This window comes from Anolis sagrei, chromosome X (genome assembly GCF_037176765.1).
Source record: "Anolis sagrei isolate rAnoSag1 chromosome X, rAnoSag1.mat, whole genome shotgun sequence".
NCBI classification, from domain to species: domain Eukaryota; kingdom Metazoa; phylum Chordata; class Lepidosauria; order Squamata; family Dactyloidae; genus Anolis; species Anolis sagrei.
The window spans coordinates 93,255,770-93,273,546 of record NC_090034.1 but is presented as its reverse complement, the minus strand read 5'-3'; the positions used below and the strand labels follow the sequence as shown (position 1 = coordinate 93,273,546).

The 17,777-nt window shown below is 42.5% G+C and overlaps 1 protein-coding gene across 1 annotated transcript; it reads right to left on the bottom strand.

The window, feature by feature from the left end:
• Window positions 1-13,315: 13,315 nt before the first annotated feature.
• On the bottom strand, window positions 13,316-17,494 carry LOC137094856 (hyaluronan synthase 1-like). Its single transcript, XM_067460774.1, has 4 exons — window positions 16,961-17,494; window positions 15,863-16,088; window positions 14,374-14,497; window positions 13,316-14,072 (listed from the first exon to the last, which is right to left on the bottom strand). The coding sequence occupies exons 1-4, from the start codon at window positions 17,492-17,494 to the stop codon at window positions 13,316-13,318; spliced, it is 1,641 nt and encodes a 546-aa protein (XP_067316875.1).
• Window positions 17,495-17,777: the final 283 nt, after the last annotated feature.

Sequence of the window (17,777 nt, the reverse complement as noted above, 5' to 3'; positions counted from 1 at the left end):
GACATCGAGCAGCTGATTGCTGGGGCAAGTCAAATGCCAGCTCGTTGGAAAGGGAGAATGGGAAAGGAAGAAGGCTGGCACCTCGGAAACAAGGCAGCACCAAAGCCAACATGGCCCGAGAGAATGTTTGGGGAGATGGAGATCTGGACCCTGAGACGGATGAAGATAACGAAGAGGAGGAACAGGGAAACGGCAGAGATCTTCCGTAAATCACGCTCGGCGGGAGATCCAACCACAACAGGGCGTGAAACCCTTGGTGAGTGCAGACTGTGAGATGATGTTTTTGAAGGTGGAACTGAGTAACAAGAGGAATGGGTGTGTATGGCAGTTACCAGCGTTGTTAGATTGTGGGTGTACAAGGTGTCTCATATCGCCCAGGGTGGCTGCGGAGATGGGGTTGCGATTGATTCAGTTAGAAAGACCCATTGCTTTTACTCAACTAGATGGGACTCAAGCAGGAGGAGCCCCTGTGGAGTACAAAACTGAGTTTGTAAACATGAAGTTAGGGTCTCATCAGGAGCTGCTACAATTTGTAGTGACCCCCATCAAATCATGTGAAGTGATTTTGGGTATGGACTGGCTCAGGAGTCGAAACCCTCAGATAGACTGGGTTAGCGGGGTGTTACACTTTAATGGTGGAAGTTACTCGCCAACCTGTATGATTTCAAGAACTAAAAAAGGAAAAGTTGTGGGCAAAGTGGGTTTGAGCCTGACAGGCGTGGCAGGGAAAGTAGACCTGTCATTTAGTGGGGTGCCAGATGCTTACCGTGAGTACCTGGATGTTTTTGATGAGAAGGAGTCTGATCAGCTGCCTCCCCATAGAAAAACTGATTGTGCCATAAACATAGACCCTCAAGCTAAATTGCCAAAACCTAAGATGTATGCTATGTCTCCAAGGGAGAAGGATTGTCTGCGTGAGTTCATTGACAAAAATCTAGCAAGAGGGTTCATAGAACCTGCAAATTCCCCATTAGCTGCCCCTGTGCTGTTTAGACCAAAAAAGGATGGCACCTTGAGACTTTGTACCGATTTTAGGGGTCTGAATGCCATATGTATTTCAAACCAATATCCTATGCCTTTAGTGAAAGATATGTTGGGACATTTGTCAAAGGGAAGGATCTTCACGAAGTTGGATTTAAGGGAAGCCTATTTTCGGGTGAGAATAAAAAAGGGGGATGAATGGAAGACGGCATTTAACTGTCCACTAGGGGCATTTCAGTACAAAGTGTTACCTTTTGGCTTAACCGGAGCTCCGCGAGTGTTTATGCAGATGATAAACGAGGTCCTACACCCACTGTTGTACAAGGGGGTGTTGGTTTATTTGGATGACATCTTAATCTATTCCCGAACGTTGGAGGAACACATTCTTTTAGTGAAGCAAGTGTTACAAAGCCTAAGACAAGCACAGCTTTATGCAAAGTTATCAAAGTGTGAGTTTCACAAAGACCGGCTGGATTATTTGGGGTATCGTATATCCTGTGACGGGATAGAAATGGACCCCAATAAAGTACAGGATGTATTGGACTGGGAAGCACCCAAAACTAGAAGACAGTTGCAAAGTTTTTTGGGGTTTGCAAATTTCTATAGGCAATTTATTCAAGACTTTGCCAAAATAGCAGCTCCCCTTACTGAATTGTTGAAAACTAAAGGCAGGGGGGAGTCTGTAAAAGTGAAGTCCCCGGGTGCCAAGCTGCAGTGGACTGAGGTGTGTCAACGGGCGTTTGATCAGCTGAAGACCTTATTCACACAGCAACCCATCTTAGCCCATCCCGACCCAGAGCGGCCATTTGTGGTACACTGTGATGCCTCAGATGTGGCTTATGGAGCAGTGCTATTGCAGGTTTCCCCGGAAAAAGGACTAGTGCCATGTGCGTATTTGTCAAAAAAGTTTTCAGAAACTGAGAGAAAATGGCCAGTATGGGAGAAGGAGGCGTTTGCCGTAAAAGGGGCATTGCTTGCCTGGCGACATTTGCTTGAAGGGGCCCAACACCCTTTTGAAGTTTGGACCGATCATAAAAATTTGAAGGCCCTCCAGACTCCTCAAAGACTGAGTCCAAAACAAGTCAGGTGGGCCGAGTTCTTCAGTAGGTTTAATTTTACTTTAAACCACTTTCCTGGAAAAAGAAACTGCATGGCGGATGCCTTATCAAGATTGCCACAGTATGAGAGCAGAGCTCCTGAGGTGGTTGGAACGGTGTTCACCCCTGAGCAGCTGGGGTTGGTAGTTCAGACGAGATCCCAATCTCAGCGAAAGGTGTCAGATGCTAACCGTGGAAAGTTTTTAGAAGGTGGGTGGTTGAAAGTGTTCCAAGATGGATATAAGGCTGATCTGTGGCTACCGGAGCATCGGGGTGGACTAGAGGAAAAAGATGGACTGTGGTATCACAGAGAAAAGGTGTATGTTCCGGAGTCTGTTCGTGTAAAGGTATTAGAGAGGTCTCATGACCATAAAACAGCTGGGCACTTTGGATTTGTGAAAACTTTACAGCTAGTATCCCGTCAGTTTTGGTGGCCAAAAATCCGGAGAGATGTAAAGAGCTATGTACAAGAATGTGTCACCTGTGCAAGGGGAAAGTCTTTGATTGGAAAACCAAGAGGGTTGTTACAACCCGTGGCCAGTCCTTCTAGACCCTGGAAACAGGTTGCGATGGATTTTATTGTAGATCTACCTGAGAGCAAAGGATGTACAGTTATCTGGACTATTATAGACTTATTCTCTAAACAAGCCCATTTTGTACCGCTAAAGAAGGTTCCAAGCGCACCACAGCTAGCAAAGTTACTGCTACAACATGTATATCGCCTTCATGGGTGTCCTGAAAGAATAATCTCAGATCGGGGATCACAGTTTACAGCTAAGTACTGGAAGGCCTTTCTACGCATGATGGGAACTGAGCAAGGGTTGAGCTCTGCTTTCCATCCCATGACTGATGGCTGCACAGAACGAGTTCAAAAATCTTTGGAGCAATTCTTAAGGTGCTATGTCAGTTATCAACAGGATGATTGGGAACAGTTGCTTCCTTTTGCTGAAGTGTGTTACAATAACTCATTTCATGCATCTATAGGTTGTACTCCGTTCAAAGTGGTTTATGGACAGGACTTTGTGCCAATCCCAGAGCTAAAGATGGAACAAGAGGGAGTAGAAACCCCTTCGGAATGGAGCAAAAGGATAGCTGAAAGTTGGCCAGTCATTAAAAGTGCATTGGAAAAGTCCAGGGAGGACTACAAGAAGTTTGCTGATAGGAAAAGGGCTCCACAGTGGGATTTTAACATCGGGGATAAAGTTTATTTGTCAACCAAATTCTTAAAGACAACCCAACCATCAAAGAAATTGGTGCCAAAATATTTGGGTCCTTTTGAAATAATCAAGAAAATCAACCCTGTCACAGTTAAGTTGTCCTTGCCACATAGTCTAAGGAGGATACATCCAGTGTTCCACTGCAGTTTATTGAAACCCGTGTGTGGCCATACCAAGTGGCACTTGCCGGGTGAGGTCCCAAATCCTATTCTGGTAGATGGGGAACAACATTTCGAGGTTGCTGATATTTTAGACTCCAGAAGACGTCGTGGGAGTTTGCAGTATTTAGTGAAGTGGCGCCATTTCAGTGACTCTGAGTGGGTGAGGGCAGCGGATATTCGAGCGCCACAGCTAATTAGGCGTTTTCATGTAAATTATCCCATGAAACCTAGTTAAGGTCGATGCTGCCGGTGTTTATGTTTTTCTTTCTAGGGGAGGAATCATGTCAGGAGTCAATTTCTGACATCGTGGAGACATCATAAATTTCCTGCATGACATCCTGGCTGGATCATCCTGGCTGCCGCAGTTTTCTTTCTCTGACATTTTGACATTGTGAAGCCAGCAGAGGGCGCTGGAGACTTTGGGTTGGAACTTGGGAGAGGGTATAAAAGGAAGTGGTGGTGGGTAAAAGGCAGTAGTGTCTTTCTTTGCTGTGGAGAAACAAGCAAATTATATTCATTTCCATACTGACTTGTGAGTGATTATTTGCTACAAAAACCTACAGTCTTACACCTTATTAGAAGCATAGTCTCCCAAAACAGTCACTTCCATGTTGTTGGAGAGTAGGTGGGGAGTGAATTATGACCTCTGCAACTACCAAATATGCATAAGTCTTCCAGATGAGGCTGCCAAAGTCTCCAGTTTGTGCAAGAGCTGTTCTACACAACCATATAACCCAGAATAGTAAAAAGGTAGGTAAAGGTTTTCCCCTGACTTTAAGTTCAGTGGTGTCTGACACTAGGGGTTGGTGCTCATCTCCATTTCTAAGCCGAAGAGCTGGCGTTGTCCATAGACTTCTCCAAGGTCATGTGGCCAGCATGACTGCATGGAGTGCCGTTACCTTCCCACTGGAGTGCTACCTATTGATCTACTCACATTTGGATGTTTTCGAACTGCTTAGTTGGCAGAAGCTAGTGCTGACTGCAGAAGCTCACATCGCTCCCCAGATTGAAACCTGCGACCTTTCGGTCAACAAGTTTACCAGCTCAGTGGTTTAACTCACTGTGCCATCCTTTGTATAACTGGAATATATGGCAGTGTGGACTCAGATAACCCAGTTCAAAGTGGACATTGTGGGGTTTTCTGCCTTGATATTCTGGCTGTCTGGAAGGGCCCTGAGTTAGAGGCAGGTGGGCTTTTCAATTTGACAGTTTTTGTGGGAGCAACTTCCCAGGCAAAATTCAAGGCTCCATGCAAACCTTTGGTCAGATAGGGATTCAACTTGTCCAGCTACTTGCAGTTTGTAAGATTTATTAAATGTATTTATTTATTTCATATCAAAAGCATTGCATAAATTAGTATAAAACTGATAAAAATAGAAGGAGCACACAAGGCTAAATATCTTTTGACCAAAAACGGGCAACAGCAATGGCATTGTCTGTAGCCTCCAACAATTTTTCCTCTGTACATGAGGCAGGGCATAGTGGACAAGCATACAGATGCAGAGTTGTCTGTTCTGCTCCACAGTCACACATTGTGTGGGATTCTTTTAGGTAGTGCCATTTTGCCAGGTTGTCATTATTAAATGTGTGTGGGTTTGGAATTACAATTTCCCAGCAAAGTGATTGCTTCATTCATATTGTGTAATGACATCATCAGGCTCTGCTTCATGACATCACTAGGATTGTATTTGCATCTGAGCTCAATGTTTTGCTTGGGGACAAGATAGCTGAAACATTGGTTTTACCCATGAGACCCTGTCTGAAATTTAAGATCCTCAACATCCTTATGTTCCATTAATACTCAAAGGCTTTCTTTATATAGAATCATAGAATCTATACAAGTTGGAAGAGACCCCATAGGACATCAAGTCCAACTCCCTGTCATGGAGGAAACACACAAAGTACCCCTGAGAGATGGCCATCCAACCTTTGTTTAAAAGCCTCCACTACACTCTAAGGCAGAGAGTTCCACTGCTGAACAGTTCTTACAGCCAGGAAGATCTTCTTAATATTCAGGTGGAATCTCCTTTATCTCCTTTTCTGCCATTTGAACCCATTGCGCTGAGTCCTAGTTTCCAGGGCAGCAGAAACGAAGCCTGCGCTCTGTTTCTTATGACAGCTTTTCAAATATTTAAACATAGCTATCTTGCCTTCTGCAGGCTAAACCCAACTCTTTAAGTTGCTGCTTATAGGGATTTATGGTCTGGACCTTCGATTATTTTACTCGTCTTTCCCTGGATACAGACCCGTAGCCAGGATTTCGATTCGGCCGGGGGGGGGGGGGGGGGCTGAGTCCGAGTGAAAGAGGGTCTACCCTAGTAAACCTTTTGTATTGTTACCCCAATACCCCCATGCATATGGGATATATTGAGTAGGGTGATCAGATCATGATATGAATAAATAAATATAGCAGTTTAAATAATGCACCAGTAAGGCCTTTTCACAAACCACCATGAGAATTTTGGGGGGTGGGGGGCTGAAGCCCCCCGAGCCCCCCCCCCCCCCCCAGCTACATGCCTGCCTGGACATGTTCCATCTTTTCAACATCTCTCTTAAATTGTAGTGCCTAGAATTGGATATGGTATTCCTGATGAGGTCTAACCAGAGCGGAATAAAGGGGCAACATGATTTCCCTTGATCTAGACACAATACTTCATTTGATGTAGTCACATCAGATTGTTTGTTTGTTTACGGCATTTGTAGCCTGCCTTTCTCAGCCTTACGGCAACTCAAGGTGGCTTATAGAAATTAGCAAAATTTTATGCCATACATTCATAAAGTACAATTAAAAACATTCAACTTAATATTATAAAAACCATATAACCATTAAAACCATTAAAAACATATAATCACCAGTGTTGTCTTGTTAAAATTATTGTCCAGCAGCATCGTCTAGTCATCCGGAGTTTCGGAGTGCGATGTCATCTGTACGCGGATGATGTCCAACTCTGTCACTCCTTTCCACCTGCTACTAAGGAGGCTGTCGAGGTCCTGAACCGGTGCTTGGCCGCTGTGACAGTCTGGATGAGGGCGAACAAATTGAAACTGAATCCAGACAAGACAGAGGTACTCCTGGTTAGTCGTAAGGCCGAACAGGGTATAGGGTTACAGCCTGTGTTGGATGGGGTTGCACTCCCCCTGAAGACACAGGTTTGCAGTTTGGGTGTGATCGTGGACTCATCGCTGAGCCTGGAACCTCAGGTTTCGGCAGTGACCAGGGGAGCATTTGCACAGTTAAAACTTGTGCGCCAACTGCGCCCATACCTTGGGAAGTCTGACTTGGCCACGGTAGTCCACGTTCTGGTTACATCCCGTGTAGACTACTGCAACGCTCTCTATGTAGGGTTGCCTTTGAAGACGGCTCGGAAGCTCCAGCTAGTCCAACACTCGGCAGCCATGATACTAACAGGAGCGGAGCGCAGGGAGCATACAACTCCTCTGCTGCACCAGCTCCACTGGCTGCCAATTTGCTACCGGGCTCAATTCAAAGTGCTGGCGTTGGCCTATAAAGCCCTAAATGGTTCTGGCCCAAGTTACCTATCCGAACGTATCTCTGCCTATCAGCCCGCCAGGACCCTAAGATCTTCTGGGGAGGCCCTGCTCTCTATCCCGCCTGCTTCACAGGTGCGGCTGGCGGGGACGAGAGACAGGGCCTTTTCTGTGGTGGCCCCCCGGCTGTGGAACGCCCTTCCTATGGAGGTAAGATCAGCCCCCTCGCTAATGGTGTTCCGAAGAAGATTAAAAACTTGGATGTTTGAACGGGCATTCGGTTAAACAGTGCAATGAATGTGATGATTACAGGAATGGAAATTGGACGACGGATTGGATCACGACTCTAGTTATGAGATGCATTGTGTTGTCTATTGTTGTGTCAATATTGTATATTATGCTTTTATGGTTTTAAATTGTATATCGTTGATTGATTCTTATCCTTGTTGTAAACCGCGTTGAGTCGCCTGTTGGGCTGAGAAACTGCGGTATACAAATAAATAAATAAATAAATAAATAAATAAATAAATTCTGTGTTCATTCTTCCTATTTCATAATTATTTATTCTGCTGCATTTCCAAAAGCTTGTTCAAAGAGCCAAGTTTTTACTCTCTTTCTGAAGGTCAGGATGGAGGGGGCCGATCTAATATCCCTAGGGAGGAAGTTCCACAGCCGAGGGGCCACCCTTGAGAAGGTCCCATCAGACACACTTGTGAGGAAGGCAGGATTGAGATCAGGGCCTTCCCAGACGATCTTGAATTCCTAGATTGCTGGCTCACGTATAGCTAATTGTTCACTGTAGTTGTCCTTTTGCTAGGAAATATCTTCTCAAGTGAAGTTAGAAAGTTCCATTTCTAATGATCTTCTACCAGGTGGTCAAAATTGTACTGTTGTGCATTATATTTGCTCCTTAAAACACTTTTAGGTTGGCATGCTATTTTGTTTTTATGTCATCATGAACTGAAGTAGGGCCATGGAAACGGGGATTGTGATGGTACACAACTTTCATATTCTCAGGAAGGGAGCAGAAATGTGTTTTGAATGCAGTTTTCCTGATTCTTGGCAATGGATTGGACTGGATGGCCCAAGAAGTCACTTCCAACTCTATGATTCTCTAATTCTGTGTAGAACTGTTGTTCAAATGGAATCAGCACCATGGACATCGTACCATGGGGCCCATAGAATAAAATGGGCATCGGAGTGCTATGGTCCTGTGGTGCAAAGACTGCCAAACTGCTACCGGATTTGTAGCACAATGGGAACTATTTTATAACTGGACTCCCATGTAGGATGCCAAGAAAAAATGACAGTCAATTACACTAGAAATATTGTGTGTGCTGTCAGCGGCTCAATCTTGTAAATTCACAAATTGTAACTTCAAATGCAAGATCATAGCCTTCGTGTTGGTTCTTGGGATTGTTTTTGCTGCTCGGGTTTTTAAAGCTGTTTTTTTTTTCAACAAAAAAGGGAAAGAAAAGTGGTTATAATCTTTTTTAAAGAATGTTTTTGTCTGTTTGCATCCTCTCAGGAATGCTGAGAGGCAATAAATAATACTAATATGCTCATTTCAGAAAATAAACATCTGAATGCAGCAGCATGAGGCACAGCAAGAGCTGGTACTTGAACCACATAACATTTCCCCTCAACTGTGAAGTGAAGTCATACACCCCACAAGTACCTGTGTGGTAGAATAACTGCTTTAATATGTTTTTTTTTAAAAAAAATGGCCAGTAATAGGGCTGTCAGAGTAAAACTGAAGATAGCTTGTGGTCTTGTTGAAAAGGGAATTTCAGCAGGTTTGCTCACCAGACAGCAAAGTAACAAAACAACATTTGCTAAAATTCTGTCACACAGCCATGAAAGGTTCAGAAGCCATCTCCGGTTACAATCTGGAAACACTAGCAAGTATATGTACTTTCATTTTTCTAAGGCTTGGAGTCCAACTCCTTAGCTGCAGCAAGTAGTTTAAATCTAGCTGTGAATCTATAGGAAAGAAGGGAGGAAGAATGTTGCTTGCTTACTCTCTTTTCCAATGGAAGCCAGAAATACTGAGATTTGTCATTTACTGAAATCCATTGCACCTGCAGACCTTTAATATGTACAGCTTGGTTATCTTCCTACAAGACAGGTACTTTTGGAGATCAGAGTATAACTTGTGATGCAATTTACAACTGTCAGTTGTGCTATGATAGCCATTGGAGAGACTGATGTGCATTGTGAGAGTAGCCAGTGCCTAAATGTATCTGCTGTCCTGCTGCACTCCAGGCCAGGAAACACCTCTGTATTTAACTACCACACTCCAGTCCAAGTTAAATCAATAAAGCAGTTTATTGAATATTATATAAAAAAGCAATTCAGCAAAAACAGTACAAGCTTTAAAGTTTATACATATAAAATAGTCCACAAGGTTAAAGGGACAAGAGTAATCCAAAATCCCAAGGCAACAGGACATCCAGTACAGGAATACAAGAAAATCAGGAAGGCAAGGCAATATAGGATCCAATTTAAAAAATCCAGAAACAATCCTTCAAATTTGGAAGGAATAAAGACATGGAACTAGAATTCCCTCAGAAAGTCTTACTAGGACTTGGCAAGAGCTTTTGTCTCAATTATCAATGTTGACCAGACTGGATGGAAAATGTTCATGGGCTCTCTAGTATAGACATGAAGTGATGCCTTCTCACATGAGTTTCTGATATGGGTTTCTTCTGTAACAGGTGCTGTGACCTTTGGAAATTCTTCTGAGCAGCCCGAAATTTACGAAAACTAAGTCTCCTATCAACCAGCTCATGATTCTCTGCACCTAGGATTTCAGTCTCTGAACTCTTCCCTAGAGACTGGCTCTTCTGCATCATCTCAGCAACTCTCTGGAATGTGACCTCTGCTTGTGACACAGACTGATCATTTTCAGGACTTAAAATTTCATGTTGACTCTCAGGCCTAGAGTTTCCATGATCCATGTCCACATTGACATTGGTATCAGCCGCAATCATGGGCTGAACTACATGTCCTGATGAACTCTCTGATGTGTATCAGGACCCCAAATAGGAAATGCCAGAATTAGAAGTAGCCAATGTCCAATGAAACACATTGTCCAGATGTGTATCTTTGCTATCCACTAGCAAGGATTTCTTGTGTTTCTGCAATGTAGCCACAGAACCATAATGTTATGATCTCTGCATTTATTTAAACCCTTAACAAGATTTTCTTTTATGTTGTTATCCACTTGGAGGACATAGTCTCAACAAGTGGCTAACTAAGGAAACAAATCCAGACACTTTCAACCCATCTCACAAGATTAGAAGTAGTTAAATGGAAAGGTAGAGGATCCCCAGCAAATACCTGCAGCCATCTGTATTGGAGGCACTTAGAGCAAGATTGCATTAGCTGTGTTTGTAAATCAAATGCAGCCGTTAACCTCCATTGGGTTAAAATGTTAATTGGATTTCAGACAGACTCTCTAGTACAATTCTCGGATCCTGCATTAACAATTTCTCCAAGTGATGCATTTTAGTGAAGAAAGTTCTCTGGTTTGCACCACCAGTAGTGAAGTTTAGTGCTGCTTTTCCAGGCCGCCTGCATGTGGTTACAGAAGATGTGGCTGGTTTTTCAGTTTGTGCTCTAACTCCTGGAGTTTCTCTTTTCATAAAAGATGTTATCTCTTTTTCTTTGGAGTTGCCAAGACCAAGCTTGAAGCCTAGACTTGATAATGAGGAAGTATGGAGTTGACTAGAAATGAGATCTAAGGGATGGACATCTTTTGGCAAAGGAAGGAAGGCGACATATGGCATTGGGAGAAGAGGAATGATCAAATTAATGAAATTCTGCATTTTGCATTATTCATTTCCTAATTTGATATGGGTGGTGTTGGCACTGTAAGGGTCCCAAGGTATCAGGCAAGTTGTAAGATAAATATGTTTCACTGATTTAACTTCTATCAGTGCAAGCCTTTGGGTTACAAAGATTTCTTTATTGTTGACAGAACAGAAAGCAAACAAACACAAGAGAGCTGATGGGTCAGCTTCTTACATATCAATGTTTGCTAATGAAACTTGTTAATTGCAAACTATTTTTTTAAAAAAAAATGCATTGAAGCCTTCAGATATCCAAAAAAAGTGTTTCACTTTGAAACTGGAGTATTGAATGTTCTGTGTCCCACTAGTAAGGTTAAGACACTGTGGAAAGATGGACAAATTCTTTTTAGCAACGATACCTCAAACAGGACCAAGATCAAGGTGTGGCCAAAAAGCAGAGCATCAGAGCCAAATTATTTTGAGAGATAAATTGTCTCCTTCTTTTCTCTTTGATAAAGAGACTACTTGGCCATTTTAAGTACCAACTTCATGACACTTCAATATCAGTTTCACAAGGCAGCCACCTCTCTTTGACTGATGGTAGAGCCAGTCTCCTCCACAGGATCTATAAATGCATTCTGTGTTGTATTGGTTTTGTTTTATAATAACATACCTGCAAGTATTAAAATTAAAAACAAATTATCTGCTTACTATTTTGTGACGGACTGGATGAGGGCTAATAAGTTGAAAGTACATCCAGAAAAAACAGTGGCACTCCTGATAAGTCGGAAGGTGGATTGAGGATTACAACCTGAGCTGGTTGGGGTCACACTCCCCCTGAAGGCACAGGTCCACGGTCTGGGGGTGATTCTGGATTCATCGCTGACCCTAGAACCTCAGGTGTCAGCTGTGGCCAGAAATGCCTTTGCACAACTAAAATTTGTGCTCCAGCTGCACCCATACCTTGAGACAGTAGTCCACGCCTTGGGTACTTCTCATTTGGACTACTGCAATGCTCTCAACGTGGGGCGGCCTTTGAAGATAGTTCAGAAGCTTCAATTAGTTCAGAGATTGGCAGCCATGTTACTAACTGGAACACCGTATCATGAGAGGATGATTCCCATGTTGCGGCAGCTCCACTGGCTGCTGATTTGCTTCAGGGCTAAATACTAAGTGCTAGTTATTACCTAAATGTCCTAAATGGTTCAGGCCCAGACTATTTGAAACAATGCCTCTCTCATGTTGGTGTGTATAAACCAACATGAGCACTACAGTACGTGGAGGAGGCCCTGCTCTTGGTCCCACCTCCATCTCAAGCACGGCTGGTGGAAACAAGAGAGGGGGTCCTTTCTGTGATCACTCTCTACCTCTGGAACACCCTCCCAAAATAATTGAAAACTGCCCCCTTACTCCTCTCCTTCAAGAAACTGTTAAAAACCTACCTATGTACTCAAGTGTACAGGGAGGAAGAAGATTAGCACTTAACTCTGACTCAGTTAATGGAGACATGCTTCAGCCCGGGCGGCTTGCCGCAAATTGTATTATACATTTCAAAAATTTTAATTGCTTATTATTATTAGAGTCATTAGAGAAATGTGTCCCAATTGTTCTATTTGCATATTTAAATTTTTCATTTGTTATTTCTGAGTTGTTTTATAAGTTGTTTATTTGATTGTCCATGATTTGATGTGTTTTGTTTTGTTTTTCACTGGCATTAAATGTTTGCCAATTTTTGTCGTAAACCACCCTGAGTCCCTTTTGAGAGATAGGGTGGGGTAGAAATAAATTGTTGTTGTTGTTATTGTTATTATTATTGTTATTATTATTATTATTATTTGAAATACAACAAGACGAGTCCACAGCCAACAAGATCACAAGATGAGTCCACAGCAAACAAATGTCACATGTCGGACACTTCCCAAGTGTCTAGGACTGTGTGATGTATCGGCGAATAATGCATGCAGATCCCAGTAAGGTGGCCTTCTGCGGCTGGCAGACGGTTATTTTGTCAGTGCCGATTGTGTTTAAGTGCAGGCCAAGATCTTTAGGCATTATTATTATTATTATTATTATTATTATTATTATTATTATTATCATCTCCTTAAAAGCATTTCTGCTGGTTGTGGTGTTGGCATGAAGGACTCTTTACCTGTAAAATGTCTATGAACGCGAGTATGTGCTTATGTGTATTTGGTATGTCAAGGGTCACGATGTCAGCAAATGTTATCTGCTATGTTTGCCTTGAGCCAAGATGGCCCAAAAAGGTTCTCCATTTTGCATATTTTATTGAACTGACATAGTGTGATGAGATGCAAATATTGAAGATTTCCTTAAATTAAACTTGTCAGAATTCAGGGCGAGAGTGAAGAACCCCCTCCCCTCAATATTTATAAGGTTTCCAAATAACCGCATGGCAAAATCTTTAATATATTTATTATACATCGCTTTAAAATACAATAGTAATAACAGTAGTATTAGAGTAATAAAATATAAAAATATACAACTATACAGGGCATTAGTATAATTATAAAATGTAATTCAAGCTCACACATAGGGGTTCCATCTACCCTAACCCCTTAAACATACTGATATTGAAGTTTCTCCAACTTAATTCCCATTACTGTAATTGGTTTGAAGGTCCCAGGTATTCCCAAATCAGCATTGTCCCAGCCTCTTGTGATGCCATTCAATTTGTAAACTCTTCTGCGGGAGCGGAGAATACGCTTGACTAAGTAGAAAACAAACAGGATGAGCCAGTGAGCACTGCAAGCAGAGAATCCAAAGATCAGGAAATGGAGATCTTGCCAATTTCCTGCTGCCTCTTTATAAATAGTGAAGGCCATACAATCCCCAATGATACACCACCAGACCAATAGAGGCCAGAGGGGCGAATAATTGGTTTGGAGGTAGCGCCATCCGGAGGTGTCCCAGCTTCGTGTCCAGGGCAAGGTGATCAAAGCAAAGAGCTGGGTGGGCAGCAGCACAGCAATGTAGAGGGCAGATGAGAGGGAAGCCAGGAGCATGGTGAACTTCTGGCGTAGGATGGTTGCTGAGATGGCTTTCATCAGGCCACTCAGCTGGATGCAGATGAGTAGCCACAGCCACACTAACATGCTGCAATTGTAGACAAGGTACAAAGCTGGACCAGCTACCAGGACTAGGAAATGCACCGAAACAATGATTTCATAGGCGATCCAAAAAGAATAGCGGGGCCACCACACAACTCTTATGATCCACTCCCGGATGTAGGAATGGGAGCATCGGGTCCACTGAGGAAGCCAACGCAGGAAGTGGGAAGGTATATTGATGCGACAGATGGAACGTGAAGCATACCTGGGAAGGCAAACGAAAGGAAGAGGGGTGGATAAAACTAAGGTCTAGGCAGAAAGTCTAAGACAAAGAAAGGAAATGTCATCATCTGTTCTAGTTCTCTGGAGATATATAGACCTTTTCAAAAAATGTGCATTTTCTCATTCTTAATATGTAAGTGTTGATTTATTTTTCACTGTTATAAATCAATATTTTAAAGTGGAGTGTTGTTTTATGATGTTTAAATGTTTGCATTACAGATGACATACAATGTAAAAGGCTTTGGATTGTATATGGGAGTAAAACGGGATTATCGCCCTCTTACTTAGTGCCATAACCAAGGCTCAGGATGCAATTGGTGAGATGCCTGTCATCTACAAAAGTGGCAAGAAAGGTCTGATGGTACCAGGGTTCCAGTATCTGCTGCAAAAGGTCATCACGGTACATGCCTGGAAAGATAGAGGAAAGGATGAGAATATGATAGTAATATATCCATTTAGGTTGAAAAAAAAGATAGATATAAAGGATACAATCTTATTGGTATCTCATGCCTACATAAGTTCTCCTATAGGAGGGATTGGGTGTTTTTGTGCAATGTAGAATGTCCATACTTTGTTTATGATTGTAGATTTCATGCAGGTTGTGTAGTTGAACATCCATCTGGTTGTGCAACATTGTCATTTAATGTTAACATTGCTTAACACAATTTACGTGTAACTCTGAATGCAGTGATTCACAATGTGCAGCCCCAATATAATCTCTTGGCTCTTGTTAACGATTGAAACTAGATCTACCTCATGCTTCGATTAGTTAGAGGGTGTAATTGGGGATCTTGTAAGTACATTCATAAGCTATGTTCCCTAAGACTTCCCAATTTCAGCAAAACCATACCCTGTATTGATTTCCAAAAATGGTAGCTTTAAGGGTGATCAGAAAAGCTGAGCAACACAGCCCTCTTCTGTATTAACCATGCTTTCCAATATTTTGAGCACTATATTGCAGTAAAGTTGAGATAATGGGTTGTTGTAGGTTTTTTGGGCTATATGGCCATGTTCTAGAAGCATTCTTTCCTGACGTTTCGCCTGCAACTATGGCAAGCATCCTCAGAGGTTGTGAGGTCACAACCTCTGAGGATACTTGCTATAGATACAGACAAAACGTCAGGAGAGAATGCTTCTAGAACATGGCCATATAGCCTGAAAAACCCTCAACAACCCAGTGCCATGAAAGCCTTTGACAATACAACGTTGAGTTATCTTGGATGCAAATATATGCATATACAACTCGTAACTTACCCTGTCTTGAATTCTATGGGCTCTTATATCTTCTGAACATTCTTCTTTCTTGTATTGTCGAAGGCCTTCATGGCTGGAATCACTGGGTTGTTGTAGGTTTTTTTGGGCTACACCTCACTACCTCTGAGGATGCTTACCATAGATGCAGGCGAAATGTCAGGAGGGAATGCCTCTAGAACATGGCCATTTAGCCTGAAAAAAACCTACAACAACCCATTCTTGTTTCTATCTAAGTGATACTGTTTGAAAAAATAATTTATAAAAAATGTTCAGGTTTTTTTTTTTGCAGAAATCAGATTGGTTGTCCCTAAATTATATTAAATATCCATAGTTGTCTGAGTACTTTGTAGATCTCTGAGATCATTAGACATCTCAGGATATTCCTTTTGATGTGATTTTTCTGAGGCTTTGAAAAGTAACATGACTATAGTGTGCAAGAGTAATGGTCCCAGTCCTCTGAGAACCTCCTTCCTTTACCCCAGATCATAAATTAGGTGTTATTTCCAAGCTAAGGCTCACCAAGGGGACCACTGATACAGGAGACGCAGTTGAAGAAAGACTGGCAGGCACGTTCAATGTTGAAGTCCATCCAGGAGGACAGTCCGCTCATGAAGCTGAAGTAGGAGTTTGTGGAGTTGATGATCTTTACCTGCCCTCCAACTGCCCCACAGTTTGAGTTCGATGTCAGTACTTTCACCAGCTCCATTGTTGCACTTGAGTCCAGTATGATATTTGAATCACAAACCTAAGTGAACATTAATGTTGTTGTTCATTCATTCAGTTTTCTCCGACTCTTCGTGACCTCATGGACCAGCCCACGCCAGAGCTCCCTGTCGGCCGTCACCACCGCCAGCTCCTTCAAGGTCAGTCCAGTCACTTCAAGGATGCCATCCATCCATCTTGCCCTTGGTCGGCCCCTCTTCCTTTTACCTTCCACTTTCCCCAGCATAATTGTACATTAATGTAGTGGGTCAGTAATGGAAAATCTCTGTTTATGACTCTTTCTGCAAGACCTCCTTTCTCACAGCACATTTTTGTCCATGTCCCTCCAGATCAGAGTTGCCAGAAACCCAGATTTTAAGGGACAGTCCCATATTTGAATGAAATGTCCTGTGTCTCGTTACATTCTTTTCCAAGACATCAATTGTCCAGCCTCTCCTCCTTTCCCTCCTTCTCTCCCTCCTTAACTTCCCAGAGTTTAAATATGCAGCAGTTTATTTGGAGTCCCTTTAAGGGACCACTGCAATTCCTTGTAACTGTCATCTGACTGTAAAGATAAAACCTTTCATATTCATTCCCAAAGTTTTTCTGTGCTGGAGAAAATAACACATTTTCTAATGGCTTGGAGAAGCTATTAGTCAACTATGTCTATTTAGAAAAAAATACTTTTCAATAACCAGTAAACAATAGGAAACATTAAGAAGAGATGAGGAACATTGGCCACCTCTTTGTGTTGAAATACATTTCCTATTGGCTCTTGGCAATACAGCAAATGCTAGTATTGCTAGAAGTTATAGTTCAACATAACATCACCCAGGCTGAACAGAACATATGCTGTTACTGCACAGGAAAATATTCAATGTCATTTATTAAGATAAGGATGAAGAAAAGGCATACCTGGACGTAGTGCACTTTGTCCTGCAGGGCTTTGAATGCTGTGTACATCACTTCCCGCTTTCCACCCTGTTTCTGCATGATACAGACACACCTCCTGGTCCGGATCAATGTCTCCACTTCTTTTTTCTCAAGATCTTCTGCTATGCCACCTGCTGTTGGGCAACTATGATAGTTGTTCTTCCAGGCATATGTTCCCAGGTCTTCCCCACAGAACACCTCCTCAAATATTTTCATCATATACTGATCTTCTGGATTGTTGCCATCAATGATCATCACAACAGAGAGCAGGTGCTTTGGGTAGTCTATATTTCTGATTGAGGTAAGGCACTGGCGGAGGTAGGAGGGATCTTCCTGATAGGCAGAAATGGTGATGGCCACCTTTTTGGCGAAGCTTCTGGGTGTAGCAGATCGGCGTTGCCTGCGCAGTTCCCGATAGGCAAAAGAGCCTTGCAGGAGGTTGTGCAGGATCAGGTGGACAGTATAGATTCTCAGAGGAATGAACTTGAGTGACTTGTCCATCATCTCCAAAGCCATAATGTAGGAATCAAAGATGATAACAAAGAGGATAAAAGGAAAAAGACGAGTCTGCAAACAGCAGGAGAGAAAGGGCTGAACCTCGGTTAGGCCAGAGACTGCCATGACTGTCAATCGAAGGATGCGTTGAAAGAGACTGTAAAGAGACTGGAACATGAAACCAAGAGAAAAAAGTTGTACATATATTAAAACACAAGTTTTAGGTTTCTCAGCTATTATGTTCTGCTACGGTTACTTTGGTTTTCAGTGTGTGCTCACATGGAGAACCTTGTAAATTATCTTG

What these genes read in the sequence shown, in the direction of transcription:
- LOC137094856 (XM_067460774.1), bottom strand. Translation starts at nt 17,494, where the DNA reads ATGGCTTTGGAGATGATGGACAAGTCACTCAAGTTCATTCCTCTGAGA. An exon ending in CTGTATCAGTGGTCCCCTTG is followed by an intron (nt 14,498 to 15,862) that starts GTGAGCCTTAGC and finishes CTATCTTTCCAG; the next exon opens with GCATGTACCGTGATGACCTT. An exon ending in AGCCTTGGTTATGGCACTAA is followed by an intron (nt 14,073 to 14,373) that starts GTAAGAGGGCGA and finishes TTGCCTTCCCAG; the next exon opens with GTATGCTTCACGTTCCATCT.